The sequence below is a fragment of the Aotus nancymaae genome, unplaced genomic scaffold, assembly GCF_030222135.1.
Source record: "Aotus nancymaae isolate 86718 unplaced genomic scaffold, 86718_ANA_hifiasm-v0.15.2.pri h1tg000040l, whole genome shotgun sequence".
Classification (NCBI taxonomy): Eukaryota; Metazoa; Chordata; class Mammalia; order Primates; family Aotidae; genus Aotus; species Aotus nancymaae.
Window position 1 is genome coordinate 120,863,926 of NW_026988454.1, and position 27,918 is coordinate 120,891,843.

Consider the following 27,918-nt stretch of genomic DNA (forward strand, 5'->3'; position numbering starts at 1 on the left):
AGGCGAAGGTTGCAGTGAGCTGAGATTGTGCCACTGCACTCCAGCCTGGTGACAGAGCAAGATTCTGTCTCAAAAAAATATATATATATAACAAGTTTATTTGTCACTCCAATCACGTGGAGGTTGGTGAGGAAGCTCTGCTCCACGCATCACTCAGGAACCCAAGTTTCTTCCAGCTAGTTGCTTCCTTGTCCTCTAGAATCTCAGAGCCCTCCACTGCACCCTCAATACCTGGGCAGCAAATGAGAAAAGAGAGAGAGAACATTCAATATTGCATAGGAGGCTTTATGTGACAGCCCTGGAAGTAGCAAACTTTGAACTTCATTTCTTTCAGAACCCCCTCATGTGGCCACATCTAACTGCAAGAGAGGTTGGAAGACATAGTCTAGCTGTGTGCTCAAAAGGAAATAGTTGGATGAACAACTACTTGTCTCTTCCAATAGTCAAAACACTGTGAAATGAAAGTTCTTAATGTAAGTTCTAAATCATCTGGGAAGCTTCCCCCCAGGTACAGAAATTTGAGCTGTCTTCTCTTTCCCAACTGCTACTGCTTCTTCTGCTGCCTGAGCTTCTTTCCTCTGAAAATCCTTGCTGGATTTCTCAAAATAAGCCCCTTTCCTCTCCTCTTGCAACTATCATATGTGTAACTCATTTACAAGCTGGACTTTATAATGGTCTTGTCTTTCATGGAGTTTCATTCTAGGAAACTCAGGCATGCATGCGCACACACACATACACACACACACACATTATCAGAGTAATCTACAACTTTATTCTGTCCCCCAAGGAAACATACGACTATATATTCTTTTAAAGTCCGTATTTATCTTACTGTCAATACCTGGCAGCTACCGTCTCACTCACGTCTCCCAACCAAATCTCTCCTTGAGCCAGTTTTTCCTGGCTCTTTAATCCTTTTCCCGCCCACTGATAGGTCATTAATGTCTCCATTGAAGAAGCCGTGTTTCCTTAGCCAAAACCAGAATTTGATAAGTTGGGACTGAGGTAGGTGAAAGAGTGAATCCTCCACGTCTCTTAGATCCCTGATATTTTATGTCTTGTGCTTTAGGAGTTGTGATATTTGAGGCTGTAGTGATGGCTTGGAGATCCAAGGCACGAGATTGACTAAAGGTGGGGTTTGTTACACAACAGTAGCCTTGTAACACAAAAGCAGCGGATCAAGAGCTAAGGCGAGTAAGCTTACTGTAGCTGTTGAAGGATTTAGAGTCCATTCTAGGTGTTTCACAAAACATTACTTTATATATACATATTACTGCATTTTAGGTTTAGGGGTACATGTGAGGAACATGCAAGATTGTTGCATAGGTACTAGGTACACACATGGCAATGTGGTTTGCTGCCTTCCTCCCCATCACCTATATCTGGCATTTCTCCCCATGTTATCCATCCCTAGCTCCCCAGCCCCCGCTGTCCCTCCCCTAGTTCCCCTCAACAGACCCCAGTGTGTGATGCTCCCCTCCCTGTGTCCATGTGTTCTCATTGTTCAACACCCGCCTATGAGTGAGAACATGCAGTGTTTGATTTTCTGTTCTTGTACTGACACAAAACATTAATTTTTAAGAGATATTAATGAGTATTATGTGAAATGAATAGCATCATGCTACTAATATATTTTCTCCAAATATTTTTAATGTAAGGAAAAATAAGCCGTGTTTATTACAATTTGCACAAACCAACTAAAAAGGTCTTGGTGCCCATTTCCACCCTGATGGGCATCCTGACTGCTCAGCTCACACTCAGACTGGAAGCCCAAACATGCCTTTCTGGCTGAGATGGTCTGATCCATACATGTCCCAAATTCCCTCTGGTAACTCATTTGAGAGTCTCCCTTCAGTTTCCCAACCCGAAGTATTGATCTAGAATTCAGCCACTACAGATTTACAATATCAGCAGCACTTCCACATCCAGCAACAAAGAGGCAGCACCTTCCTGGCACCAGCATGGTGCCTGGCACATGTGCCCCTGGGGAGAGCTGCTCCAGGCTCTCTCACTTTATCCAATAAGAGTGAAAATGATAAGGTAGGTGTAAGCCAAGTTTCTAAACAGATGCATACACAAAGGGTTTAACTGCTGATAATTTAATTGAGGTTCTTTAAAAAATGGGTAAGGATAAGGGAACCAGCAGGGGATGGTGATACATCCAAATACAGAAAGCTGTTAACACCCTGGGCTTGAAAGAACAGGGAGGGAGAATTCTCTTACTGGAGCCAAGTGAGAGCTGCAGTCATGGAGGAGCTGTGGCCATAGAGGAAATCAGCCACTATCTGAACCACATCAAAGCATGGATGAGGTAGGGAGAAAAAAACACCACAGCTTATTTCTCTTCCTACATTCCAAGCTCCTTTCAATGTCTCTTTGGCCAGACCCAGCAGTAAGCCTGGGCATAGGGTCCAGAGGGGTCAGTCTCCCAGGGATGGAGCAGGAATGAGCAAGGAAGAGCACGGGTCAGGGTGGAAGCAAGCATGAAGAACCAGCATAGTGGTCACCCATGTCAGAGGCAGAAGAAAAGCTTAAGAGATGCCAGAGCTGTGAGGAGGCCATTCAGGACTTTCTAGGGAGCACGTGCACAGGAGCAATTGAAGGCCGTGAATGAAAAGTTGTCTGGGCTGGGCGTGGTGGCTCACACCTGTAATCCTAGCTCTTTGCAAGGCTGAGTTGGGCAGATTGCCTGATCCCAGGAGTTCGAGACCAGCCTGAACAACATGGCAAAACCCTGTTTCTACAAAAAATACAAAGATTAGCCAGGTGTGGTGGCATACACCTGTAGTCCCAGCTATTCAGGAGGCTGAGATGTGGAAGGATCACGTGATCCCAGGAGGTCAAGGCTGCAGTGAGCCGTGATGGTACCACCACACTCCAGCCTGGGTGACGGAGTGAGACCTTGTCTCAAAAAAAACAAAGTCATCTGAGATAGGTAAACAAATAAACAAACAGTTTTTTTCTGCTAAACAATCATAGCAAACATTCAGTACAAAATACCTCACCTCTGGTCATCAAAATGGGTGTGTGTTTCCCCCTCCAACGACAAACAATTCTGCAGTGGGTACCAGGAGGGTGTCTTACAATTTGATTCAACTCTGACACTACCTACATGGAGATAGCATCAGATCCTACAGATTAAGGACTGTCCCAGAGGACTGCCACCACTTCAGATGCCAGTTGTAAATCCCAGGCTGTGACCTACTCTTCTGATAATTTAGCTATAAATCAGCAGTTCCCAAGATCCTATTCTTGGATTTGGTTGATTTGTTAGAGCAGCTTACAGAACTCAAGGAAACTCTTTACTTAACGTTACCTGTTTATGAAAAGGTATATTACAAAGGATACAGATGAGCAGCCAGATGGAAGAGATGCATAGGGCAAGGTGTGTGGAACAGGGCACTGAACTTCCATGCCCTCTCTGGGCACACCACCCTCGAGGCAACTCCATTTACTCAGCAAGCTGGAGGCTCTTGGAATCCTGTCTTTTGGGATTTTTATAGAGACTTCATTACATAGACATGACTGATTCTATCATTAGCCATTGGTGATCAACTCAACCTTCAGCCCTTCTCCACTCCCTGGAGGTCTAGGGTGGGGAAAGGAGCTGACAGTTTCAATCCTCTACTCACATGGTTGGGTCTTATGGCAACCAGCCCCCATTCTAAGGCTATCCAGGAGCTCACCAAGGATGGCTTCATTAGAATGAAAAAACACTCCTAACACCCAGGGAACTCCAAGGGATTTAGGAGCTCTATGTGAGAGTGTCCTTTTATTCAGAAAATTACAAAGATCTTAGGTGCTCTTTCAGGAACCAGGGTTAAAGACCAAATATTAACAAAGAAGCTTATCCTACTACTCCTATCTACAAGGGTATTAGGAATTCTGTCTCAGAAATTGGGGGCTGAGACCAAATATGAATTTCTCATTATATCACAACATCACAAAATCTATCCCTAATTAAAAAAAAAAAAGGAAAAGAAAAGCATGAGCCTAGCTGTGTATTAAGTTGGTGGTATAATACAGTTAGGAACAACTTCATACAGTAATGTTAACTGTACATCCCTAGTGGGATAAACCCTGAAAATAAAAAGTCAAATAAGAAGAAATGTTTTTGAGACAGAGTCTTGCTCTCTTGCCCAGGCTGGAGTACAGTAGTGTAATCTTGGCTCACTGCAACCTCGACCTCCCAGGCTCAATCCATCCTCTCATCTCAGCCTCCTGAGTAACTGGGACCTATGCGCCACTACACCCAACTAATTTTTATATTTTTTTGGCAGAGATGGGGTTTTGCTATGTTACTCAGGCTGGTCTTGAACTCCTGAGCTCAAGTGATCCACCTATCTCAACCTCCCAAAGTGTGCTGGGATTATCATGTGAGTCACTGCGTCCAGCCAGAAGTTCAAGAAATTTTTAATACTTTTCAGTATACATATTGTTGATGAGAGCATTGGTGTTATTATTCTGAGACTCTTAAACCATAATGCAAGATAGAGCAAATGAGTAACTGTGTGTTAACTGAAGAGTGACAAGGTTCATAAATATGGAAAGGAGAGCTTTATTTCTCATAAAAGTCTGCAGCCTGCAGGGTGGCCATGCTGACAGGCTGCATAGGCCTGTCATAAGCCAGAGCATAGACTCTGACCAGAAGCCAAAAACAGACACTTTGAGGGAGAGGCAGAGGGAACACGAATGTATGTGGAGCAGGGTGGCTGAATACACATATTCAGTCAGCTATAGGAGGAGTCACGAATATTTATGAAAGGAGGAGCAGGAACATGTGCAATTGAACTTCATGCTTTTCCATGGGGACCCGTGTTCAAAGAGTGGCAGCCTTAGCATGATCTGAGCATGGGGTTTCCTGTCCCCTAACTTCAGAAGCTGAAGCAGAGGACATGAGGGCCGTTACTGAGCATTAGCCACAGACTGGCCAGAATCAGTCCCTGCTCGGTGGACTCCAAAAATGGAGGAACGGCATCAGGTAGTTGGTTGATATCAGTGGTGGCATGTTTTGAAAGGGTTGCTTTCTCTTCAACCCTCAGAGCAGAAAGGCTAATGGTGGTTAGTGAGAGAGTGGGTATAACGAGGTGCGTCTGGACCCCTACCCATCTTGGCTGAGAACTCAGTTTTCAAGGTTCCTCAGGGTCCACTTGATCAAGAAATGGTCCATTCAGTCAGTTGAGGGGCTTAGAATTTTATTTTCAGTTCTCATATATGATATTTTAATGCTATCATTTTGGAACCCTTATGAACCAGGATTCTCAATGTGAGAGAAAAGAGATATAGATGCAAGATAGAAGCATAATGAGAGCTCTATCCATAGTCCAGATTTTGTATTGGAAGTATCAGTATAGAATCTCAAATAATTAATTAAAAAGAAAATACATTTAATCTCTTTGTCCACTAAAGAATCCTAAAGACAATGGCCAACAAAGTAGCAATCAACACCCAAAGTGCCCATATTGTGGTCTGGAAATACCAGGTGTTACAAAAAAAGAAGCAGGGCTCCCTGAAAATGGCTGACCCAGGTCTAGCAAGAAATATATGAACTATGCCTGGGATATCTTCTCATCCACATGGCAAAGAAGCCGTCAAAGACTACTTGGATTAGCCCAAAGGACTCAAGAACTAACCATTGGTCACAGATAGACTAATCTGGCCTGGCACAATGGCTCATGTCTGAAATCCCAGCACTTTGAGAGGCCAAGGTGGGAAGATTGCTTGAGGTCAGGAGTTTAAGACCAGCTTGGGCAATATAGTGAAATCCCACCTCTACAAAAAGATTTAAAAGTTAGCTGAGCATGGTGGCACCCCCCCGTAATCCTAGTTACTCAGGAAGCTGAGGCAGGAGAATTGCTTGAGCTCAGGAGGTTGTGGCTGCAGTGAGCCATAATCACTCCACTGCACTCCTGCCTGAGTAACAGAGTGAGACCTTGTCTCATAAGAAAAAAAAAGAATAATCTGAAAATCAATAACAATACTAACTATAATAGATTGTCATATATCAAACATGTCTAAATCATTCATTTATAATTATACCAAAGATTAAAATCTAGTCATAATTGAAGAGTACTAATGAACTAGTGCATGATTTTAAAAACATGTGAATTAAAGAAAGAATAAAGCATTCCTCTTGCCTGTCTTATACAGGCCAAATGATGGGTGAGAGTAAGTATACTTTCCTTATAGACGTAAGCCGAATAACACATAAAAAGGGATGATCAACTTTGCAACCTCAAATGAATTAGTGGATCTCGGTGTTGAGCAAGAACAGTTGCTAGCATGACAAAAGGAGCACCCCTCCATGTCAGGTGCGGTGCCTCCTTGTGGAAGACTGTACCACCACTTATGAAGTATTTGCCAAAGGAAAAAAATCTGAAAAGCCTCTATAGCTAAGTATCGATTTGTAGAAAATGTGGGGCACAGAGGAGAAAGCTAAACAATACTGTGGGGATGAATCAGCAAACTTCACATCACAAGAAATTCTACAGGAATCTGGTTTGTTCAAAAGATATATTGCAATGAAAGATAAAGATGAAGAGGGAAACTACAAATTAAAATAGACTGAAAAAGCTGGGCATGGTGGCTCATACCTGTAATCCCAGCACTTTGGGAGACTGAGGCAAGAGGATTTCCTGAGCTCAGAAGTTAGAGACCAGCCTGGGCACATGGTGAAACCCTGTCTCTAGCAAAATACAAAAAAATAGCAAGGTATAGTGTTGGCATGCCTGTAATCTCAGATACTCAGGAGACTGAGGCAGGAGAATCACTTAAACCCGGGAGGTGGAGGTTGCAGTGAGCAGAGATCATGCCACTGCACTCCAGCCTGGGCAACAGAGCAAGACTCTGTTAAAAAAAAAAAAAAAAAAAAAAAAAACCCTAAAAACAAACAAACAACAAAAAGAAAACCAAATAAAATAAAATAGACCTAAAAGATGTATCAACCAAATGCAATGTGCAGACTTGTTTGGATCTAATTTTTTTAAGCCTGGAAAATATATATGACATTACTGAAACAATTGGAAATTCTGTAGGTTTTACTTTCAGTTTTAAAAGAGTCTCTTAGCTGAAATCATTATGGATGAACTAATATGATGTGTGGGATTTGCTTCAAAATTATACATGAGACAGGGAGTGGACCAAGCAAAAACTGGCCATGAGTCGATTAACTGGTTGAGGATTGCTTATTGGTAGATGGGGCTTATTATACCTGTATTTCTGTGTATATTTTAAATTCTCCACATAGTGAAAAGGTTGAAACTTATTTTAAAAAACAGAAAAAGAAGAAATGTGTGAACAGGAGGGAGTGGAGAAATCAAAGACCCTGGAAGAGAGGACCAGGTGAGAGAGCAAGTTGCCGGGGACCATCTAAGGCAGAGAGAACGGTCACCTGTGAAAAGGAAATGGACACCTGGGATGGAGGGAGGCAGGAGGATAGAAGGAAGATTTCAGGGAGAAATAGATTGAGGAGGAAGGAAAATAATACTGGCTACTTTTTTTTTCCAATTAACAATATGCCATAGCTTTATATACCCAGATAGTGAAGCAAGGCTCAGAGAGTTAAGAAACTTGCCCAGAGCCATGTAACTAATAAATAACAGATTTGGGTTTAAGTAGAGATTTTTAAGAAGCCAAAGTCTGTGTGCTTAACCCCTATTCAGGCTTCAGTACCCACACTGTTCCCTCATGTGCAGGTTGGATATCCTTCCTAACGTCAGTCAGAATCTGGAGCAGTTCTGATTGAATCAAGAGGCAGGAGAGGTTCCCTATGCTTCCACCTCAGCCCTATAATGCCTGCAATGTCTGCACCAGGTTTAGAACCTGGGTTCGTCTCGTCTCCTGAGTCTACCTGAGACCTAGTCCAGTGTCATCATCACACACTCACATGCACACACACTCCCCAGGAGATGGCTTGCCATGGAGAGGGGATTCATTGGGTCTGAACAGATCTTCAACTTGGAAAATATGAGGTGTTAAAATGGAAGAGCTGCCTGAGCTGAAAGTGTCACAGGATGATGGTACAAATACAAAGAGAGAGATGGGAAGAAGGGTCGAGTCTAAGCCATATCAGAGGTGGGATAAAGGTTGGGACCTGAAAGCAGGGGTTTGGATGTAGGAATGTAAGGTAAAGTGAAAGGAGAACACAATCAAAGATGCAACTGGGAAAGAGAAGTCTAAAGTGGCTGCTTATTGGTGAATGAAGTTTGTGGGCTCTGGTGTTTGTAGTTTGGTGGCCTCAGCCAAGGGTGGAGTGGACATCACCAACCACTGCCTTAAGCCCACTTCTCAGGCAAGGCTTTGCAGGGGCTGTGCCGGGTTGGGCTGAAGATAAGCCCGATAGAACTGGAGTTATTCCAGCTTTGAGAGGCCTGTTCCTATGTCAGCTGTTCCAGTCACATGCCTCCCTAGCCCAGCACAGAGGCTGGCGCTGGCCATGGTCCTGACCAATATCTGGTGCTTTCCTGGCTGCTCAGGCTGGCTGGGTGCAGATGGGAAGATAATGGAGGATCTGATCTGAAAGAGGGTGAGAATGCTCATACTTGACTGTCTTGATTTACTCCTAGGGAGGAAGGAGAAGGGAGTGAAAGTGTGTGTTTGAGGAGAGTGATGATTTGGAACAGCTACTGTAGGGCTTACTAGGGTGCCTCCAGGAGTTCTGAAGAGGATGAACAGGCAGCTGTGAGGTGTCAGCTAAAGTTAGACATCAGGAGCATGTCTTGTGTCCAGTCATGCTTCTGGTTCTGAGGCTTTCCCAGCAATGGTCACCGTCACGTCTAGGAACACCAAGGCTCCATGGTTCTGTTAACGCCATGCCTGGCACATGAATGAACGAACGCATCAGTGAGTGATGAAATTCAGATGTAATGACAGAAGGACATGAACTCTGTGCCCAGCTGTGGGGTGGCAGGTATCTTTCAATTCAGATTTTGCAAAGGGAAAAGAAGGATCCTGTGCTTGGGAGCGGGGTGGTGCAGAAATGTTCTCATGCTCAAATATGAGGATTGAGGGAGCAGGAAAATTAACACAAGTTAAAAGAAGAGCATTGGATGTACATATGCTGTCAGTAATTGGTAAGGATTTCTTGTTGCCTTTGCTTTTCCAGGGGGTTTAAAGACCTTTTTCTCAGGTGGGAAGGAGTGAGGACAAGGGGCCAACATGCAGCTTAAATGGACCAGAAAGTAAGATAAAGACTTATGGAGCTTATGAGTTCTGCTTCTGCCTGGGATACAGAAAGCTAAACTCATGTAGAATCGGACCCCAAATCATGAAATATTTACATAGAAATTTAAAAATATATGTGCAAGATTTGTATGCTGAAAACTAGAAAACACTGATGAGAGAAATCACAGAAGAAATAGATGCGCAGCCGAACTGTGTCCATGGCTTGGAAGACTCAACATTGTTGTCTATTTTGCCCCCAAAACTAAACCATAGAGTCAATGCACTCCCAACCAAGAGCCCAACAGGCTTTTGGGGGTGGGGAGAAGAGGATTAGAAATCCACAAGCTGATTTTAAATTTTACAAGGCAAAAGAAAGTAACTAGAGTAGTCATAAACATTGTGAAGAACCACTGATTTTAAGACTTAGTGTAAGTTATCAAGACAGCGTGACATTGGAGAAAGAATAGACACATAGACCAATGGAACAGAACAGTCAAGAACTAGACCTACATGTCAATTCAACAAATATACTAAGGTAATTCAATGAAGAAAAGATAGTCTTCCCAAGAAACTATGTTAGTACAATTGGACATCCATATGTTAAAAAAATTGCAAAGTACATATTATACCACATGCAAAAATTAATGAGAAATGAATCATAGACCACAGTCTAAAATCTAAAACTATAAAACTTCTATTGGTAAACAGGAGAAAATATTTGTGACTTTGAGGTAGGCAAACTTCTTAACAGACCACAAAAAAGCACAAATCATAAAAAGAAAACTCAAGGAATTAGACTTCTTCAGCAATAAAATCTACCCATTTGAAAGATGCTGCTAAGGAAATGAGAAAAAAAGTTACAGACTGGAAGAAAATATTTGCAAATCACATATCTGATAAACGACTGCTATCCAGAAGATAGAAAGACTTTTCACAGCTCAATAATGATGATAATAAACAATTAAAAATGGACAAAAGTTTTAACTAATACTTTGCTGAAGAAGGTAGAGATGGTGATAAACAATAAAAAGAGGTCCAATATCATTACTCATTAGAAAAACACAAGTTAAAATCGAATAAGCTATCACCTTAAACCCATTAGAAAGGCTTTTAAAAACATGACAATATTAAGTGTTGACAAGGATGTAAAAATGGTACAGCCTCTTTGAAAAAGACTTTGGCAGATTTTGTAGACTTAAACATACACTTACATGTGACCTAGCACTCCCATTCTTAGGATTTTATCCCAGGGAAATAGAGACATATGTCCCCACAAAATATATGTACATGAATGTTTATAGTGGCTTTATTCATAATTGTCCCAAACTAAAAACAAGCCAAATGTCCGTCAGCGGGTGAATGAATACGCTACTTGTGGTTCAACCATAGAATGAAAGACGGTTTAGCAATACAAAGGAATCAATTCTTGAGAAGCACAACTTGATGCAAGCTGAATTTATTCTGATGAGTGAATGAAGACTGACCCAAGAGGCTATGTACTGTATGATTCCATGTCTATGACATTTTAGGGAGGGCAGGAAGCTGCAGAAACTGATGCCAGATCAGTACTTTCCAGGCCTTGGACTGGAAAGAAAGAGACTGGCTAAAATGGGCATGAGGGCTCTCGCTTGAGCCGAATGAAACCTTCTATATTGTGGTGTTGTGTTACATAGACATGGAGATTGTGGGGGCTGTTGGATAGATGTCTGAGTTAGTCAAAATTCATACAACTAGACATCTAAATGGGGTAAATTTTTGTAAGTGTAAATTATGGGCCAATAAACTTGACTTCTAGAAAAAGACCCTAGAAGAGTACCTGCAGAGTGATCTTCAGGTGGCCTCAGACTTCAGCCCCCAGGCCCTTGAAGCAAGGCTGGGCAAGGCTTGGCCCTCTGGGTGGAGGCCTGTCTTCTCCTTCCTGTGAATTCCCATCTCCAAACACATTCCCTGTCTGTAAGGTAGATGCACAGTAAATATGAGTAAATAAATGAATAAAAGAACAAATAAATAAGTGAGTGTTTGCAGGAAACTAAAGTAGACCCTGACAATCCACAGGCCCGTGCAGTTTTCTCCAGCCTCTTCTGCTGCCACTCCCAGCACAACTCAATTTCCTACCCTTAGAATTGTTTCAAGCCTCCCCCAGCCAATCTCTGATGCACTGGGCCATTTCACAGCTTTGTACCTTAGCACATGTGGGTCCCCATGCTTGGATCACCCTTTATGGGAAGCTGCACCTTTAGAAAAACACACCCCTGCCCCCAGTACTCTGGGAAATATCCTGTCCCATCCTATTGGATGATCAGGAGTTCAAGCATGTGTGTGCACAGAATAAACGCCAGTGTGAAAATGTGCACACAAGAGACACCCAACAGTTTCAAGAAGGCTAAACTGGGGCAGAAAATTCCAAGTGGGAGAGAAAATTCTCTGTCTTATGGACAGCCCATTTCCCTTTTCCCTGCTAACTAGGATAATGGTAGTAGTTCATATTCGTTGAATGCTGTATGTCAGGCCCTACTGGACAGCACTTTACCTGTAGGAACCCATGTGGTGTTCCTGATAACCCTTCGCACTATCATTATTCCCACTGTACGGATCAGGGAACTGAGACACAGGTGGATTTTGGATGGGTGGTTACACACCCAGAAAGTGAGGAAGCCTGGCTCCAGAGCCGTGTACTTAACTGCTGCCACACTACAGGAATAACAGCCCTGGGGGAAAGAACTAAGAGGGGCTGGGTGAGTGTCCTGGCTTCTGAGGGCACAGCTGTTCTCCAACCCTTGCAGGCTGAAACCAGAAGATGGCAGGCATTGCGGCTGGTAGAATACAGCTGTGAGGATTGCGATCCCTGGGGTAGGCTCTGCAAGGAAACTGAGCAGTGCAGGGCCTCACAAGCCCCAGCCATCTGGGGGCCACCCTGGCTGGCACCAGCAGGAGGGTGGGCTGGCTTCTCAGAGATCTGGGAGACTCAGCCTCCTTCCGCCAGGGCTGCAATGGCCAACTCCTCCTCCCCCTCCTTTCCCACCCTGCACCGCCTCCAGACCCCAGTCCTGACTATTGCTCAATCCCCAGAAGCCCAGTTCCTGTGGGCAGCGCCTGACATGCCTGATCCTCTCTTTTCTGCAGTTCAAGGGAAAGACGAGATCTTGCACAAGGCACTCTGCATCTTCCCTTGGCTGGGAAAGGGTGGCATGGAGCCTCTCCGGCTGCTCATCTTACTCTTTGTCACAGGTAGGACCCCCTCCGTGCCCTGTGATGCCTTCTTTCCTCACTTTGAGCATGTGGTTGAGGAGCAGGGGGCGGGCCCTGGGAGGAATTATGAAGGAAGTGGCAGTCCTCGGTATGCCTGAGCGTCCTGTTCTGCACTCCTCTCCTCCCCACTCTGCCCATATTCACACCCTCCTTCCCTACCCCATATCAAAACCCAGCCCCAGACTCTTCCTGCATGTGGACATGTAAGGGGCTGGTGGGCTCCGGTTGCATTGGGAGGGAAGGAGTGCTAACAGTGGCATCCCAGGCACTAGCTGGCAGTTGGGGAAAGCTTTGGGGGCACTGGCACTGGTAATAGCCTGTGAAATTATAAGCCATTATTTATGAGCCCCTACAGTTTTAAAGGAGGAAAGAACCTTAGGACGTTCATCTGAATCTTTGGGGCACTCTCTCCTCTGCTCTGAAGGTCCTCTTGTTCTCAGCTCTTGATGGGAGGTGAGGGGCCTGGAGATTTCTGTCACTGAGTTGGGGGAAATTGACACACCAAATTTTTGTAAACAACTGTTTCTTCCCACTGAGAGAAGTGTACGTTTTGCTCCCCCAGAGCACTGGACAAACCTGGGCAAGAGGAGAGATGGTGTCAAATGGAGCCTTGTTCCTGCAGCTTCCTAGACGGGGAGGGGAGGGGAAGGTGGAGTCCTGAGGTGTGAATAGGAGGTGGTCAGGTGGGAAAGGGCCACTGCCCATCTGGTTTCTCTAGTTTCAGAAGACAGGCCACCAGCTCCCCAGTGCTATCTTTCAAGCCTCTGTCACAGTAATGGTTGAAGATGGCAGGCAAGGGAGGACCAAGAGAGGAGAAGTCACAGCAGAGGGCTCTGGGGGCTTCTGCTACAGCCCCCACCCCAGCAGTAGCCTGGTGCTCTAAGCCCGTCTCCCCCGCCCTAAGGAGGGTTTCCAAAATAGCAGTCTCATGTCTCTCCCAAAATATCTCTGAGACGGGTCCTTCCTGAAAGGGGAACAAAGCCACAGAAATAGGGAAGCTGGAAGCCAAAGGTCGGGAAAGTTGGTACCAACGTGGGCGGCTGCAGAGCAAGCAAGAGTGGCGGGGCAGGGAGTGCATGCCCAGCCAGCCCAGGCTGAGAGGTCCTAGTCTCATATGACAGCAAAGAGGTGTGCAGAACAGAACTGGAGGGGGGGCTTAAGACCAAGTGTCTCCAGAATAGGCCCAGACAGGGTCAGTTACTTCTCCAAAGAGGCCCAGCGAGCCCAATAATGAGAAAACCAAACCCAGATCCCAGGTTTCCTGGTTCCCAATTTCCCACAAACACATGCCTGGGCTGTGCCACCTGCTCCCAACTTGTATAAGAACCTAAGCTCCTTCTGGGCAGAATTTTTGTCTGTGTAGGTCATTGCACAGAGCAGGTGTTCAATGCGTATTTGGTAAATGAAGAAGTGAATGAATGTCTACTCCCCAGAGCTGTCTGGAGCCCACAACACCACAGTGTTCCTGGGTGTGGCGGGCCAGTCCCTGCAGGTGTCCTGCCCCTATGACTCCATGAAGCAATGGGGGAGGCGCAAGGCCTGGTGCCGCCAGCTGGGCGAGAAGGGCCCATGCCATCGTGTGATCAGCACACACAGCTTGTGGCTGCTGTCCTTCCTGAGGAGGCGGAATGGGAGCACAGTCATCACAGACGATACCCTGGGTGGCACTCTCACCATTACGCTGCAGAATCTACAACCCCACGACGCAGGCCTCTACCAGTGCCAGATCCTCCATGGCAGTGAGGCTGACACCCTCAGGAGGGTGCTGGTGGAGGTACTGGAAGGTGAGTGGGCGGTGGCTGCCTCTCTGGCCTACCCCTGTTCCGTCCTCATGTTTTGGGTGTCTGTGTGCAGAATCACCCTCTGGACTCTGAGGGATCCTGGGAAAACCCATTGTGTGGGTCTCATCTCCCCACTCAGGGCTATCAAGGATAGTTGTGCAGGTTGCTCACTGCACAAGGGGGGTCAAAATCCACCCCAGACTCCTTTCGCCAGGCTGTGCTTTCTGGTGCAGAGCTGCATCACCTGCAAAAAGGATACCTTTCTCTACTTTGCATTAAGGCACTCTGTGAGCCAGCCTGGCCTTGGCCCTGCTTCCCCAAACAGCTTTCTCCATCTCCATCCAGTTAGCATGTAAACATGATAGGAGGTCCTTAAGGAGGAGGAGGAGATTAATTTATTCCCTCACCAACCAACCAGTGGCCCTATCAACAAAAGTTAAGCAGCAACCTGGTGCAGAAAATCACCCCTAGAAAGGAACACTTGCTTGTGCCAGGCAATGTGCTTCACTTCTCTGAACCTCCATTCTCTCACCTTTGAATGGAGAGGGTGGTGTCTGTCCTGCTGCCCCACAGGGTTCCCGTGAGTTTTGGGGGGCTGGGGGCAAGGTGTGTCATTTGCTCTGAACCTCCTGCTACTGAACTGTCTTGGGACCGTCATTCCAGGTGTGGGTAGGTGAGCCAGGGTGTCTCCTTCCCACACCCCCGAGCTTTGCGCAGGGACCACCATCTAGGAAGATCTGCTTGAGGCTCCAGAACACAACTGTGACCCATAGAACAAATCTGGGGCTGCAGAGTCCTTGTCTGAATCTCCTCTTTTCCAACCCCTTCCCCAGTATGGCTCTTTACCATGGAAATGAGGTCAGGAGTAGTATTTGCCTAACGTGGGGAAGCCAGGGGAGACTGCCGGGCAAGCCCCACCTCCGCCACTTTTCTAAGGGTGGCGGGTGGTAGTGAACTCCCTTAGCCAGCTCCCAAGAAGGAGACAGAAAAATAACAATAACCCATAGCTCATTTAGACAGCTTGACAGTTTACATAGGATATTCAAGTATATTCAGGATTGCGTTCGCCCTTCTCAGCCCTTGTGTGGAAGGATGGGGATGTTGCAGTTAATGAGCTCTGATGAGGTGCTAGACACTGCACAGAGGTGCCCTCATGGAATCCTGGCAATCCTGCTATTAAGGAAGTGTTCCTAACTGCCCACTTTATAAGTGGGGGAATTGAGGCTTATGAAGCTTAATGACTTGATCCACATTGCACCAGAGTCCAGGGGACCTCACCCCATCCATAAGGGTTTTCCCACCAAAGTTCTCCCCCTGCCTTGAGGAGGAAGGGGCTGGAGGCTCATGGCTCTGCCTCCCATAGACCCCCTGGATCACCAGGACGCTGGAGATCTCTGGGTCCCCGGGGAGTCTGAGAGCTTCGAGGATGTCCATGTGGAGCCCAGCATCTCCAGGTAAAGTGATGGGTTTTTCCTAAAACCCGTGGGGAGATTTTCACCCTGCAGAGCCTGACAGGGGGTGGGGGCTGGGTGTCCTGAACTACAAATTACGAGGCAATTGGAGCCTGAAGGGCCCTGGATGTGTCTTACCTAAATACCCCTCCAGCCAGCTGCTACGTGTTAGTTAGTTAGTGTGACTGTGTCAGTTGTTCATTTATTGGAGGACTTCCATAGTGGTTTGTAAAGAGTGGCTGCTCTAAGACTCCTGAACAGCAGCTCCCACCCCTCCCCGGCAGCTCCCAGACATCCCCATAATTCAGCAACAATGAAAGTTTTAGTACTTTAGTACAAAGCGAGGACCCCCAGATCTCTGCTGCTTTGGTAGGACCAGAATTAGTTCTGACTGGTCCATGCCTACATACTAATATTTAAACATTGCTTATATAACCACCCAAGCACACGTGTATGTACACACACACACACACACAAACACATACACACACACCCCTTGGTATACTACTATGTACAGAAGAAAACCACTCACTGAGGGAAGGTGATGTGTTGAAGTGCACTCAGCAAGTTAGTGGCAGAGTATGCCTAGAACTCAAGTCTCTTGACTACGGACTCCCAAAGCCACCAAAAAGGCCTGTCCCAGGGATGGTGCTGGGTGGGGAAGTGTGCTGAGCTCCTAGAAGCTCCTGGTTTCTCCCCATTCCCTGAGAGAAGATTCTAGTCTGTAGGCCATCTCAAGGCTCCCACCTGCCCTCCTTGTCTCTCCAAGGAGCCTCTTGGAAGAAGAAATCCCCTTCCCACCCACTTCCATCCTTCTCCTCCTGGCCTGCATCTTTCTCATCAAGATTCTAGCAGCCAGCGCCCTCTGGGTTGCAGCCTGGCATGGGCAGAAGCTAGGGACACATCCACTCAGTGAACCGGACTGTGGCTATGACCCAGGGCACCAGCTCCAAACTCTACCAGGTGAGCTTGGAGAGCACAGCCATTGAGGGTGGATTGGGCGGGGATGGGAGGTGGCACTGAGAGGGGCCGCATGAGTCCTTGGACCATTGCAGGGCTGAGAGACACGTGAAGGAAGAGGATGGGAGGAAAAGTCCAGGAGAATTTCCCACCAGGGACCAGCCCAGCCTGCACACTTGCCACTTGGCCACCAGGACTCCTTGCTCTTCTGCTCTGGCAAGAGGCTACTCTGCCTGAACCCTGCTTCTCCTGGACCCCGGAAGCAAGGACAGGTTGAGGGAGAGGGGAGGTGGTAAGATCACCTGACAACTTCTGAGCATTGGACATTAAACACTCATAAACAAATCCAAGACTGTCATATTTAACTGGATAGTTTTGGGCTTCATGAAAGTCTCATTTTCTTCTACAGGGGTAGGAAAATAAATTTGGATGAGAAAAAGATAAGAGACCTTGCTCCTTGAGGCCCAGGACCGTGGGATACCACATCCCTCCATTCTCACAGGTTCCAGTCGGCCAGTTTTTTCTTCTCTCCTCCCCTCCCTAGATCTGATTGCCAAGTCCTGCCTCCTCCTCTGGGATTTCTCTAGCATCCAGTCTTCCTCTGCTCTCCCCCGCACCATTCACCCTCTCTATCAGCTTCCCTTGGCTTATGGGGCCTCCCTGCCCCAAAGCCCCCTCCAGCTGACTCAGTTCCCCCACCAAGGTCAAATCCTGGCACACTCACCCATTCATCTCCTTAACACTCTGTTTTCATCATGCCACTTCCCTTTCAGAGAAATGACAAGGGCTTGTTAAATACAGCATATCACATTTGATAAGGCACAGCATATCAAACTAGGAGCTGATGGTTCAAGCCCCGCATCATATGGAAGGGAAACCGAGGCTCAACGAGGGAAAGGAAAGCACCCAAAATCCCCAGTAGAGCATGGAAACCAAACTTCACTTGGTGTTCAAGGTGCTCTTTCCTCTAACTCACTCCTACTTATTTATTCAACAAGTATTAGTTTGAGCAACTAGTCTGTGGCGGGTACTATTCTGAGCACTGGAAATAAAACAGTGAACAGAACAGGTGAGAGCTCTGCCCCCACAGAGCTCACTTTTAGTGGAAGGAGAGGAGACAGACCATGTACACAGTAAGTAAATCTGATAGCCTGTCAGAGAGCAAAAGTGTTGAGGAAAAAATTAACATGAAGCAAGCAGGGTTAGAAGTATGGGTGTGCAGGAGGGACAGGGGATGATGCCATCTTAAATGCGGCAGCCAGAAGGTACCATTTGAGGAACACTTGAAGGAGGCAAGGAAGTGAACCATGAGGACATCATGGGGAGGAGTATTCAGGGCCAAGGGGACAGCCAGGGCAGCCCACGCAACCTCATGTCTCTCTTCAGCACACACACCAGCCAGGCCAAGAGTCAGGGGGAAACTGGGAGGAGACTCCCCTGAGGGTGAGCTGCAGGGGAAAGAGGAAGCAAGCTGGCCATATTCTCAGGCTCTCTGGACTGAGCTCCAGAGAAGCGGATACCCAGGAGCCCCTGTGGACAGAGCTCAGATGGCTGCCCCTTGCCACCTAACCTAGGCTTGGGCACCTGAGGTTTTTTTTTTTTTTTTTGGGGGGGACTGTGTCTCGTTCTATCACCAGGCTGGAGTGCAATGGCATGATCTCGGCTCACTGCAACCTCCGCTTCCTGGGTTCAAGCAATTTTCCTGCCTCAGTCTCCCAAGTAGCTGGGACTGCAGGCGTGTGCCACCATGCCCAGCTAATTTTTCGTATATATATTTAATAAAGGAAAGAGCTTTAATTGACTCACAGTTTCGCATGGCTGGAGAGGCCTCAAGAAACTTACAATCATGGTGGAAGGTGAAGGGCAAGCAGGCACCTTCTTCACAAGGCAGCAGGAAAGAGAGAGAGAGCACGGAGAAACCATCACTTGTAAAACCATCAGATCCCATGAGACCTACAAACCTGCACATTCTGCACATGTACCCCAGAACTTAAAGTATAATAATAATGTTTTGTATTTTTAGTAGAGACGGGGTTTCACCATGTTGGCCAGGATGGTCTCGATCTCTTGACCTCGTGATCCGCCTGCCTTGGCCTCCCAAAGTTCTGGAATGACAGGCATGAGCCACTGCACCTGTTCCTGAGGTTTTTAATCACAAGGATGGAGTCCCTAGCACAGTCCCCATGTACCAGCCTCCCTTCAACACATCACTCTCCTGGTCCCAGATGTGCCCCAACCCTGTCTTGTCCACTCCCCATATAAGCTGCTCCACTGGCTCCTCCCCTAGAGCCCTGGGATGCTGGTCCAATCTGTATTCCCGTGGCCTCCCTGGCTCAGGGGCACATTCAACTTCCTCATTGTGTCCTGGGGCAGTGCCCTGCTTTCTATAGATCCAGTTCACAGCATAGAGAGCAAGAATGAGCAGAGCCCAAATTGCGCCTTCTCCACCTACCTCCTGCCCCAGTTGTGGGCATCAATGCTGATGAAATGGCGTGGGAGGCCCAGGGCCTACGTGGTGCTGGAGCACAGTAGCTGCCATCAGCCCCAGCCTAGAATCAGGCTTTTCGTCTCATGGGAGCTTGGCCTTTCTCTTTCCTTCTCTGCTGTGTTAGAGACATCCACCTCTGGATTGGAATCACCACGGGCACCTCTGCCTCAGATTCTCTGGGAGCACCCTGGACTGAAGGGGAGTGAGGCCATTTGGCCTCAAATTTCAACCCTGCTTTCTACTAAGACACCTTAGGCAAGTTCCTCAATCCCTCTAGACCTCAGTGTCCTCACTTGTAGAAATAAATAAACAAAACAACCCCTTCCCCTACTTTGCACGGTTTTTGTGAGGTTGAAAGAAATAACATCTGTGGCCAGATGTGGTGACTCATGCCTGTAATACCAGCACTTTGGAAGGCTGAGGAGGGCAGATTATTTGAGGCCAGGAGTTCAAGATCAGCCTGGCAAACATGGCAAAACCCTGTCTCTAACCCCGTCCCCAAAAAAATTTAAAAAAAAAGCCAGGCATGGTGGCGCATGCCTGTAGTCCCAGCTACTTGGGGGCTGAGGCAGAGAATCACTTAAACCTACAAGGTGGAGATTGCAGTGAGCCAAGGTTGTGCCATTGCACTCCAGCCTAAGTGACAGAGTGAGACTGTCTCAAAAGAAAAAAGAAAGAAAGAACATTTGTGAAGGTCCTTGGCCAGGCACATATGTCCTCAACAAACACTAGTTTCCTCTATCTAATGCCCAGCAACACGATGCCTCCATGAAGGCCAGGATCTTGCCTGATCACCTCTGTCCCATCACCCAGCAATGGACCATATTCAACACCTAGTTCTGTGTTGAATACAGTTTCCCTCTTCACACAACATGCCCAGGTGGTTTGTTAGTGTGAAAATAACTTTCTTGTAAGAAAATCAAAGAAAGCCTGATACGCATTGGTAAGACGTAAACACATCGCTAACTAGAGTGACCCTGTCCTGGTTTGTTCAGGACTTTTTCAGTTTTTGCAGAGAAAGTCCCATGTCCCAAGAAACCCCTCAGTCCCAAGCAAAAGAGAAAGTTGGTCACCCAATCTTCACTTCCATTTCACGGGGATGTTGGTCACTTCCACGAGGCCCAGCTTAACACATTAACTGGCTTTCTCAAGCTTCTGCTCCCAGTTTTCCATTCCTCACTCCCTTGTTCCCAAAGGAAGGAAGGAAAAAGAGAGGAAAAAATAAGGAGAGAAGGGAGGAAATGGGAGTGAGGGGGAATGACCTTTCCAGGCCCTTTTTTAGGTCTTGCCCTCTAGATTAGGGCAGTGCACCCTTCCTGCCCATCCCAAGCTGCTGCAGTCTCTTTGACCACTGGTGCTTTCCCTGTGTCTGAGGTCAGATAGTTTATTAGGTTTATTACTCACATTTTGTTCCAGTTCTCTGAGCCCAATTCCACAGGGCAACATGAGTGAGAGCCAGGTGCCTCCTGTGCAGGCTATGAGTTTGCATCACAGGAGAGAAACCCCCAAATTATGAGACTTGGAGTTCATATAGAGAATCTGGTATATCTTCCTCTCTGGAAAAGAGAGCGAGAAGGTGGGGGGGAAGAGAAAGAGAGAGAGAGACAGAGAGAGAGAAACCTTTACTCTGGAATGTAAACAAATCTCCAGTGAAGAAGAGGAAGAATGCTAGCAAATCTCTGGATGTTGCACTCAAGGCATGTTTGCTATTCAGTCACCCTTCAGCAAAGCTTGGCCAGTGCCCTTTGCGCAGAAGGACTAGAACATGCGGCAATGTGAAAATATTCATGAAGACTTGTCTTCCAACAGAGTAGATAGAGCATTCATGAAACAAAAATTCTATGCCAGAATTGAAAAATGCTCCAAGAATAAGAAATATGTTGTCTTACAAATTAAAAATATTAAAAAATAACATTTAAAAGACAATCATAGAAGAGATGGAAGAAAAATGAGAAAATCTCCTTGAAAGCAGAACAAAACAGACAAAAAGATGGAAAATGAGAGAGAAAAGATATAAAAATTAGATGAACACATATAAAAATGAGACATGACATTTAATAACCAACTAGTTAAAGAGTTGCAGAAAAATGGAAGGGGAGAAGAAAATGGACATGTAAGCATCAAAGAAAGAATTTGTTTCCAGGAACTGAAGAAAGTGGATCCTGATGGAAAAGGTCTAGAGTGTCCAGGACAATAAATGAAGAAAGACCCAGTCCAGGGCACAGGATCAAGGTGAAACTTCCTGTTTGAGGTTGTGCCGCATGCAAGGACATCCTCTTGAAAGCTTGGGTGGTGGTGGGGCACTCCTAAAGAAAGGAGAGTGAGAACGGCCTTGGGTGAGGTGCAGGGTACTCTACCTTCCTCCACAGCTGTGCACCCTCAGATTCTGTATTAGGAAGATCCTGAAGATCACCTTTCCTCTTTCTCTCTTGCCCTCCAATTGTCACAATTCTCCTCCCCTCTCACTCCTTAGCTGGGCCCCAGCCCCCACAGGCTTCTGGCTTTCTTTGGGTCTTCTCACCCTGTTTTGCCCACCCCTACCCTCAGGGCAGTTCCTGAGCACTGAGCCAACCAGGGCTTGGAAGAGCTCCCTTTCCCCACCCCTGGAGGTGCCCACCAGTCTCTGCCTCCCACCCCATGGTCACTGAGAACCCCATGTGACTGTCTGAGGCAGATGTTTCCTGCCCTCAGGGGAATGCTGTCTCAGTGCCCAGGCAAGCCCAGAAGTTGACATTTCTCTGCCCAGCCATGGGCCCCAACCTGCTCTTGCTGCTGCTCCTGGGACTAGAAGGTAAGGTTCAGAAGGAGCTGCAGCTCCGGGCCCCACATGCTCAGCCCCATGCCCAGGAGTAGTGTGTTATTGTGAATGCCACACCCATGCCAGAGGCTGGGCTGGGAGGTGCTCCCAGCTCCTGCCCAACATTCCCACCCCATTTCCTTCCCCAGGTCAGGGCATAGTTGGAAGTCTCCCCGAGGTGCTGCAGGCACCTGTGGGAAGCTCCATTCTTGTGCAGTGCCACTATAAGCTCCAGGATGTCAAGGCTCAGAAGCTGTGGTGTCGGTTCTCGCTGGAGGGGTGCCAGCCCCTGGTGTCCTCAGCTGTGGATCGCAGAGCTCCAGCGAGCAGGCGTACGTTTCTCACAGACCTGGGTGGAGGCCTGCTGCAGGTGGAAATGGTTACCTTGCAGGAGGAGGATGCTGGCGAGTATGGCTGCATGGTGGAGGGGGCCAAGGGGCCCCAGATTTTGCACAGAGTCTCACTGAACATACTGCCCCCAGGTGAGTTACCTTAGGCCAGCTACCACCCCTTGGACCTACCCTCCCCACCCCCATCTATTGTCAGGGCTCTTGGATTCTTGAGGAGTTGGGGAGGAGGCATTCCGAGGAGATATCCTCTTGACAGCTCTGCAGGGAGCGGAAACTCAACTGGGTGGGAAGTCTGAGATAAATCAGCTGAAAACCATCCCCTTCCCCCTTCCACACTAGTGCGCTGCCCCACAGGAAGGCATGGCCTTCCCACCCCGGGGACTTGGCCTCTTCTTCCAACATGTTCAACACGCTTGATGCTACTTATTTTTTACTTAGAAATGTTTTAAACAATGTTGAATCTGAGTGTATAAACGAGAAGTAATTTTTGTAGCTTCCAGTGTTTTATTCCTGTAAAAGCAGGCTTGATGGCTTAAAAATTGAGGAATTCATGCCTTACTTAATTTTATAAGTCTTCACAGGGCATCTAGTAGGTCTCAGCTACAAGTATGTACATTCAGTGCCCGAATTACTTCAACTCCTTTCATTTTAAAAATGGGAAAAGTGTCATTAATATTTTAAGCCAATATTCTTGACCCTATTTTCAGTATTAAAAACACTATTTTTGCAGGTTTCATTTCCACAGCCCGTAACTTTTCTAGTATGTAAGCATTTATTAAAATAAAATTTTAAAATATTAAAAAGTTGTTTTTTTTAGAAAGATAGGATGTTCTAAAAATAAAGGTTCTAGAGGGAAAATGGCCAGCTACCTGAAGCACAGATGGCCACTCTTTTTCTTTTATGGATATTGGCCATTTTTTCACTTTTAGGTCTTCCTTTTCTCAAGAGTTGATGCCCAATCCCCAAATAATAAAATTAAGTAGAGCATTTTCCCTTCCCTTGTTTTTGTTTGTTTGTCTGTTTGTTTGAGACAGAGTCTTGCTCTGTTGCCCAGGCTGGAATGCAGTGGCACTATCTCAGCTCTCTGCAACCTTGGCCTCCTGGGTTCAAGTGATTCTTGTGTCTCCGCCTCCTGAGTAGCTAGGTCTACAGGTGCCCGCCACCACACCTGGATAATTTTTGTATTTTTGTAGAGACAGGGTTTCATCATGTTGGCCAGGCTGGTCTTGAACTCCTGACCTCAAATGATCCGCCCAGCTCGGCCTCCCAAAGTGCTGGGATTATAGGCGTGAGCCACCATGCCTGGCCCCTTCTCTTGTTTTTTCCCTCTCAGTAAGAGGGTAGACTAAATTGTCATTAGAATTCTTCTCATCTCAAGCCTGTGGTTGTTTTATATTCTATATTGTCAATCTTTGTCATTCTTTGCCCTCCTCATTCCTTGACACTATGAGTTACTAAATTCAGATTCTAACTCCCTAAAAAGCAAATTGTGACAAGATAAGACTCCCTGAGAGGAGGATCAGGGAGACAGGGACCTGGAGCCCCACCTTGCTGCCATGGGGCAGGTGCTGTGGAGGATGATGTTCAGGTAGGCAGGTGGAGCATGGCATCCAGAGATGATATGGCTTGCAGCTCAGGTGAGCATTTAGCTTCAGAGAAGGTGGTCATAGGTGGCCCAATAGGCACCAGGAGGGCAGGACATGTGCCACAGCAGCCCCAGTTCCTGGTGTGGCATAAGATGCGGAATAGGAAGGATGACTCTCTCAAGAACAAGGCAAGGCCCCATTCCAGTAGGTCTGAAAGGACTGCCCTGGTTCCTAAGACAAGTCTCCAGGCCCAGAGAAACCAACCCCAAGTCCTGCAGCCAGAGGTCAAGCACATCACAGGGGTGACAGAAGCCTTGTCCTCAAACCAAGTCTCAGGATCCCAGCAAGGCTCTTAGGGAGGGTCAGTTGGTTAATGTTGCATCACATGAGGGCCCACCCAGATTTTCTTCAGTCTGGAGGGCAGAACTCGGGTGGGGTTGCAGGGTTGCAGGTATATGAGGAGGCCGCATTTGAGACCCATGAGAGCTAGGAGCTAGGTCACCATTGAGGATGAGTGTTGGAGAAATCTATTCTGGGGTGGGAAGGAGTGGTCTGTACAAATCACCCAGCAGGTGTTTTTACATAGACTGAACAGCTTGGTAAGGCCAGAGGGGTGAGGGGTGGAGCAGGTAAAAGGGAAGAAATGCAGCGGGAAGATGAGGGGAGCTGGTGGTAGAGGGAAAAGTGGCTATAGTCACAACCAGGTAAAGACATAAAGAGTCAGTACCATTTCCTGACCTGTGGAGTGACAGGCCCCTAAGGAACATCCCAGCCTCCCCTTTCTGAGTTCCTTCCTGGGGACCTCTCCTGCCTTGGCTCCACTCCTCCAGTCCCTCAGACCTCAACAGGATATTGAAGCCTGCCCACAACGGGCATGCACTCATTAAATATTTCCTTCTAACTGTGTTCCTGGCCTGACAGAGGAGGAAGAAGAGACCCATAAGCTTGGCAGCCTGTCTGAGAACGCATTCTCAGACACTGCAGGCAGTGCCAACCCTTTGGAACCCCGCCAGGATGAGAAGAGGTACTGAAAAGATTGGATTTGGGAGGCCAGGAGAAGGGCGGTGGTGGGGATAATAACTTGTTTAGAGCTCCAAACTAGAACAAAGGGGAAAGTTTATGATTCTTCCCACATCTCAGGAGCTTCTGGACAGAAACACACAGACACACACACACACACACACACACACACACACACACACACACACACACCCTTTCTCTGTCCTGGCTCAGCCATGGTCCCTTCATGCTGGTGAATCATCGGCCAGGATATCTTAATGTATCCCTCTTCTTCCCTGCCTCGGTCAGCCCTCCTCATTCCATTCCATCTACCTCTCCCAACCAAGAATATGACCCTTCTGTCAGTGCTCCAGGGCTCCTGGCCAGCAGCTCCCCACAGGCTTCAGGTCTAAGCCTGCTTATCCCTTTCTGTTCCTCAGCATCCCTTTGATCTGGGGTGCTGTGCTCCTGTTAGGCCTGCTGGTGGCAGCGGTGGTGCTGTTTGCTGTGATGGCCAAGAAGAAAAAAGGTAGGTGGCTGTCTCTCTTCCTAGCCCAGTCTGGCCCTACCATTCATTTATCAGCCAGTTGTGTAGATGAGGCCAGGAGTCTAGGTCCAATCCCCCTACAAATGGATTTGTCTGGGCTTAAGTCTCAAAACCCTCATATCCTAGAATTCCCAGGGCTGAGGGATGGAGGGGAGGGAAGGAGATTCAGTGGGAGCAGGCCTATGGAAAGACAGGAATTGGAAGGGGTAGGGGAATGCAGTGGGAGGAAGAGCATTGGAGAAGGTAGAGAAAGGGTGGAGGTAGGCTGAGTGCTGAGGGGGGTGGAAGGGAGCTCTGGAAGCAGTAAATGGGTGGGGAGACTTACAGCAGGCTGGGGAGATGGAAGGGGTAAAGGTTTGGTGGTGGGAGCAGGGAAGGTGAGTCTGCAGTAGTGAGGAGATTTCAGAGGCTTCTGAAGGAAGGGAATGAGGGAAGGGCTCTGAGCTGGCCCCAGAAGCAGACTATGCTGCTGTTGTCTGTCCTGCCAGGGAACAGGCTTGGTGTCTGTGGCCGATTCCTGAGCAGCAGAGTTTCAGGCATGGTAAGAGGCCTCTGCAGGCCCACAGCCAAATTCCCCAGACCTTCCATTCATCATACTCACTGAGAGGTCCTAGGATGACGGGGTGGAGAAAGGACTGGGACCTAGTTGGGGTTCAAACCCTCTTCCTAAATGCTGTAAACTTGACACTAATGGTCTCCCTTGGCATCCCACCTTCCCAGATTTGGGGAAAAACTTGGGGCTTGAAAATCTTCAAAATGAAGCCGCCTTGCCCACTGACATATTCAGGACTCAAGAGATAGATCTAGTGTGGTCCTGGGCTTCCCATCAAAGGGAGTTCTGGGACAGAGGGAGGCATTCCTGATTTGCCTGCTTTTGTTACAGAATCCCTCTTCAGTGGTCCACCATGTCAGTGACTCTGGACTGGCTGCTGAATTGCCTTTGGATGTACCATATGTTAGGCTTGACTCACCACCTTCATTTGATGATACCACCTATGCCAGCCTACCTCTTGATCCCCCATCAGGCAAACCTTCACCCCTAGCCCCATCCTCATTGCCCCCACTACCTCCTAAGGTCCTGGTCTGCTCCAAGCCTGTGACATATGCCACAGTAATCTTCCCAGGAGGGGACAAAGGTGGAGGGGCCTCCTGTGGGCCAGCCCAGAATCCACCTAACAATCAGACTCCATCCAGCTAAGCTGCTCATCACAATGTAAACTCATATGGACCATCCCTGGGGGTTCTGTGCATCCAGCCAGCCAGCTCATGCCCTAGGATCCTTAGGTTATCTGAGCAGGGACTTTAAGATCGAATCCAATGTCCTGACTTTACTGACAGGGAAAGTGATGCTCAGATATGACTGAGATGTCTTGGGGAAGACTTCCCTGCCACCCACTCTCCCACTCGTTCTTCTGCCATCACATGCTGGGCTAAATAAACCCTAATAATGATGTGCAAACTCTTAATGGCTGAATGGGAAAGGAAACTGTCCAAGTTTGACTGATTGCTTGGTCTGTGAACTGAAAAGACTCTGGTCTAAATTTTGTGCTATATGATCTCCTGTCTCTCAGTGGGGAAATGATTTCCTTCCCTGGTCAGAACACTATAATGAATTTGATTCAAGGGACACTGAAAAGTCTTCTTCAAAAGTATTTTTTGCTTCTCTCGTGATACCTCCAAGTATAGATTCATTTGCTTGAGTCAAAGAAGGTCTTCTCCTTTCTGCTCTGCACCTTGTGAATAAGTGACATGATGTGACAACATGTGATGGGGTGGGGGTGGTGTTAGGTTAATGATGGTTAAAAGAGACCCAGAACAAACGGTGTCTGAGAAATGGGACTGAAAAGAAATAGGAATAAGGACAGAAATGAAAATAGACACCAAGTCTGTTCCCTGGCAGGACAAAGGATTTTCAAGCACCAGAAGACCTTTACAGGCATCAGTCTTACCAGAGCTGGCTGTCTCTTAACTAGGTGGCCATCTGGTAGACTGTTTCCTTTGGTCTAAACTCTGGAGCCTGAGAAGGGCCCAGTGGAGAAATGAACTGAGGGGAGGGAAAAGGGAATGGTAAGGGTATGGCCATGGTCAAGTATAAATGAAAGCCGGTCCAGGCTAGGGTGAAAGAACCTCTAAGGACTTGCCAGAATTTCTTCTGCTGAAACTGTTCTATTTGAAAATACAGTAATCCCTCCATACTCATGGGTTCTGCATTCACAGATTTAAGCAAATGTGGATCAAAAATATTAGAAAAATATTAGATATTTCTTTAAATATTAGATTAAATATTTCTTTAAATATTAGAAAAAAATGGTTATGTCTGCATTTAACATGTTCAGACTTTTTTCCTTGTCATTCCCTACACAATACAGTATAACAACTATTTATATAACATTTATAATGTATTAGGTATTTTAATGTAGAGATGATTTAAAGTGTATGAGATGTGTGGTTATATGCAAATACTACACCATTTTATATAAGGGACTTGAGCATCCATGGATTTTGGTATCCACAGGGGGTTTTAGAACTAATCCCCCACAGATACTGA

The 27,918-nt window shown here is 47.0% G+C and overlaps 2 protein-coding genes and 1 long non-coding RNA gene across 5 annotated transcripts; 2 read left to right on the forward strand and 1 right to left on the reverse strand.

The window, feature by feature from the left end:
- TREM2 (triggering receptor expressed on myeloid cells 2) lies at positions 1-16,948 on the forward strand. 2 transcript variants are annotated; one of them, XM_012448604.2, is made up of 6 exons: positions 1-473; positions 12,286-12,390; positions 13,895-14,195; positions 15,556-15,646; positions 16,413-16,606; positions 16,699-16,948. In XM_012448604.2, exons 1-6 carry the CDS (start codon positions 459-461, stop codon positions 16,713-16,715), a joined length of 723 nt encoding a protein of 240 aa, XP_012304027.1. In that variant the 5' UTR covers positions 1-458; the 3' UTR covers positions 16,716-16,948. The 2 variants fall into 2 exon arrangements, with proteins under 2 accessions (XP_012304027.1, XP_012304026.2); XM_012448603.3 differs by lacking the exon at positions 1-473 and having other exon boundaries at positions 12,271-12,390; positions 13,845-14,195.
- On the reverse strand, positions 10,985-21,550 carry LOC105714606 (uncharacterized). Its single transcript, XR_001106855.2, has 3 exons — positions 21,449-21,550; positions 20,496-20,647; positions 10,985-11,113 (listed from the first exon to the last, which is right to left on the reverse strand). It is a non-coding gene; the product is annotated as an uncharacterized LOC105714606 (long non-coding RNA).
- Positions 21,014-26,911, forward strand: TREML1 (triggering receptor expressed on myeloid cells like 1). Of its 2 annotated transcripts, XM_012448601.2 has the most exons (7): positions 21,016-21,323; positions 21,766-21,882; positions 22,038-22,370; positions 24,746-24,848; positions 25,264-25,352; positions 25,859-25,911; positions 26,254-26,911. In XM_012448601.2, exons 2-7 carry the CDS (start codon positions 21,840-21,842, stop codon positions 26,566-26,568), a joined length of 936 nt encoding a protein of 311 aa, XP_012304024.2. In that variant the 5' UTR covers positions 21,016-21,323; positions 21,766-21,839; the 3' UTR covers positions 26,569-26,911. The 2 variants fall into 2 exon arrangements, with proteins under 2 accessions (XP_012304025.2, XP_012304024.2); XM_012448602.2 differs by lacking the exon at positions 25,859-25,911 and having other exon boundaries at positions 21,014-21,323.
- Positions 26,912-27,918: the final 1,007 nt, after the last annotated feature.